Below are 2,351 nucleotides of genomic sequence, written 5' to 3'. Positions count from 1 at the left end.
GGTTTACTTCAGTCTAAGACAATTTTTATTAACAGATCACTGGGAGACGTATTAGGTATTTTGTATTATCATAAATAAATATATTGTAATTGTATTTAGGTACAACTGTTCACATGGAAACTCCAGAAGCTGTTAATGATGATACTAATCTTGGAGTTTGTGCACAGAATGCACTCAAGAAACAGCACAATGAAATTAAAAATCTACTTGCAATATCCGAGCCTATTTTTCGTAATATAGCTGGAGCTTGTACATCAGCCACAATAATTCATTCAACAGAATATGATAAGATTTTTGATGACAAGACAGGCCAGTCATTATTGGAGAGAGCAGATAATTTTATTAACTGTATAATGTCAGTAGTTAAAGTTTGTCCTGACCAGCTTGAGGTGTTTCTAAATATTGTAGTGAACAAGGGAAACATTGCTTTTGAGAGGATAGCTAAACTTATGTCTCAGTCATGTAAGTTTGTTGTATGATTATAATTGGTTTATTAAAATTATCTTGTATAGTTAACAATGAAGTTCCTGAGCACGCTTGCATAAAATTGACTGGCATACAGAAAAACTAATTTTATTTTTACATGCAAATTTTTTTGATTTTGTACTTTAGCTATAGCGTACTATGTTAATATACATTATATGTATGGTTTTCTTTTATATAGACATAATTATTTTTATAATTTTTATAATAATTATTATTTGAGATATGAATAATTTGACATATAACATAACAACCTTTAAACTAAAAATTTTGCATAGCCAGACTCCACCCTCTTTTCGTCTTGGAAAGTGAAAGTGAAATTAAAGTTGCATGACATAATACAATTGTACCTGGAAATTGAATGAGCAAAAAATTAAAAATTATTATTGTATACCAATTATTGTGTGCTAATTATCTTTATTAAAATGTGACACATGTCATTTGGAAGTAGAATGTTATTTGTTTTTGCAAAAAAATTAAATTTTGAATAAACTCATATTTTCTACACAACATATGTACATGTGCATCAAAAAATATAAAAGTGGTGAACTGAATTCTCTCTTTTGATGAAATTTGGCCAAAGCCTGTGTATTAGCTATAATTATTGTAGTATACAGCATTATAGTTTTGTCCAAATTTTGAGCCATTTTTAAAAGTTATAAAAAATAAAGTTTAATCAGAGTCAGCTCAAAATTTCTACACAACACAAAAAAACATGCATATGTATCAGAAAAATTATAAAAATTATGAATTCTCCCCAAGTCATTTTTAATGCTATATATAGCCCATGGTTTAATAATATGCATGCAGTAATTTATATTAATTTTGATAATACTCTCTTGCACATGTAATGCACTTTGTTTCACTTCCTTAACTTCACACTTGTATGTACATTTAGTGTATGTGACTCTCACCAATACTTGTAGCTGGTACAAACCTCATAAGTACTTGTACATACTGCACAGCATTAAGCCCTCAATTAGCTCAATGTCAAGATATTCGGGACATTTTAGCATTAGCTAGTGACAAAAGTCACTTGATGACATTGGTATACTGGAGTTTCTTGTTAATGAGCTCATTATAGAGGAAGCCAAGCCAGTTATTGAGAAATATAAGGGGGCTGTTAAAGAGTTAAAAATACAGGTTTTACAATTTTTAGAAAAAGAACTTTTAAAAACTTCACTAAAAGAGTTTGTTACAATTATTGTTGATAAAGATACTAGCTATTCCCTATTTAATGATGTACAGAGACTGTCATCAGCTGTATTACCCTATGGTATTAAATTGAATGTCACTAGAAGTATGTGGAAGTATATGGAAGTAGAAAGTAGAGATACCACATTATTACCTGCAGGTACATCAATACTATTAATATGATACATAATGTAACTATTGAGTACAGGAACAACAGAAAAGGAAGAGAATCAGGTTATGTTGCTACAGGAGAAAGTTGAAAGTATTCAAAAGCAACTGGAGGAAGAAAAGGAGGTTTATGAACAAGCTATGAAGAAATATGAAGAAGAAATACTTCAACAGAAAGAACAACTCATTCAAAAAGAAAACACAATACCAATACTACAAAACAAGTTAAATGAAGAGATACAAAAATCCTCCAGTTTAATGAAAGAGAAAGGAGTTAATCAAAAAGAGAAAGAGGAACTACAAATAACGATTGATGATCTTCAACAAGAGTTAGACGAACTACAGCAAGTCAAAGATCACAAGGAAGTATCAGTTCAGTGTGACTACACTATCACTCAGTTAGGTATGTCTGTGTGGCACATGCCTGTAGTGTACATGTATAGTGTTTCAATAATTTTTAAGAAACGCATGATTTAGTAATCATTTATCAAATACACCTCTTCTTA

The 2,351-nt window shown here is 30.1% G+C and overlaps 2 protein-coding genes across 2 annotated transcripts; both read left to right on the top strand.

Moving 5' to 3' along the window:
* The first annotated feature begins 6 nt into the window (after nt 1-6).
* LOC109591476 (uncharacterized) lies at nt 7-584 on the top strand. Its single transcript, XM_020007204.1, has 3 exons — nt 7-55; nt 100-462; nt 513-584. The coding sequence occupies exons 2-3, from the start codon at nt 114-116 to the stop codon at nt 569-571; spliced, it is 408 nt and encodes a 135-aa protein (XP_019862763.1). The 5' UTR covers nt 7-55; nt 100-113; the 3' UTR covers nt 572-584.
* A 1,201-nt stretch (nt 585-1,785) lies between these two features.
* On the top strand, nt 1,786-2,248 carry LOC105315784 (interaptin-like; the record flags this gene model as incomplete). Its single annotated transcript, XM_020007202.1, has 2 exons — nt 1,786-1,837; nt 1,886-2,248. Coding segments are annotated over exons 1-2 (415 nt in total), but the record flags the coding sequence as incomplete, so codon positions are not given.
* Between the last annotated feature and the right edge of the window lie 103 nt (nt 2,249-2,351).

Source organism: Amphimedon queenslandica, unplaced genomic scaffold (assembly GCF_000090795.2).
Source record: "Amphimedon queenslandica unplaced genomic scaffold, v1.1 AMPQUscaffold_8085_Cont19968, whole genome shotgun sequence".
Taxonomy (NCBI): Eukaryota; Metazoa; Porifera; class Demospongiae; order Haplosclerida; family Niphatidae; genus Amphimedon; species Amphimedon queenslandica.
This window is presented reverse-complemented; position numbering and strand designations above follow the sequence as displayed.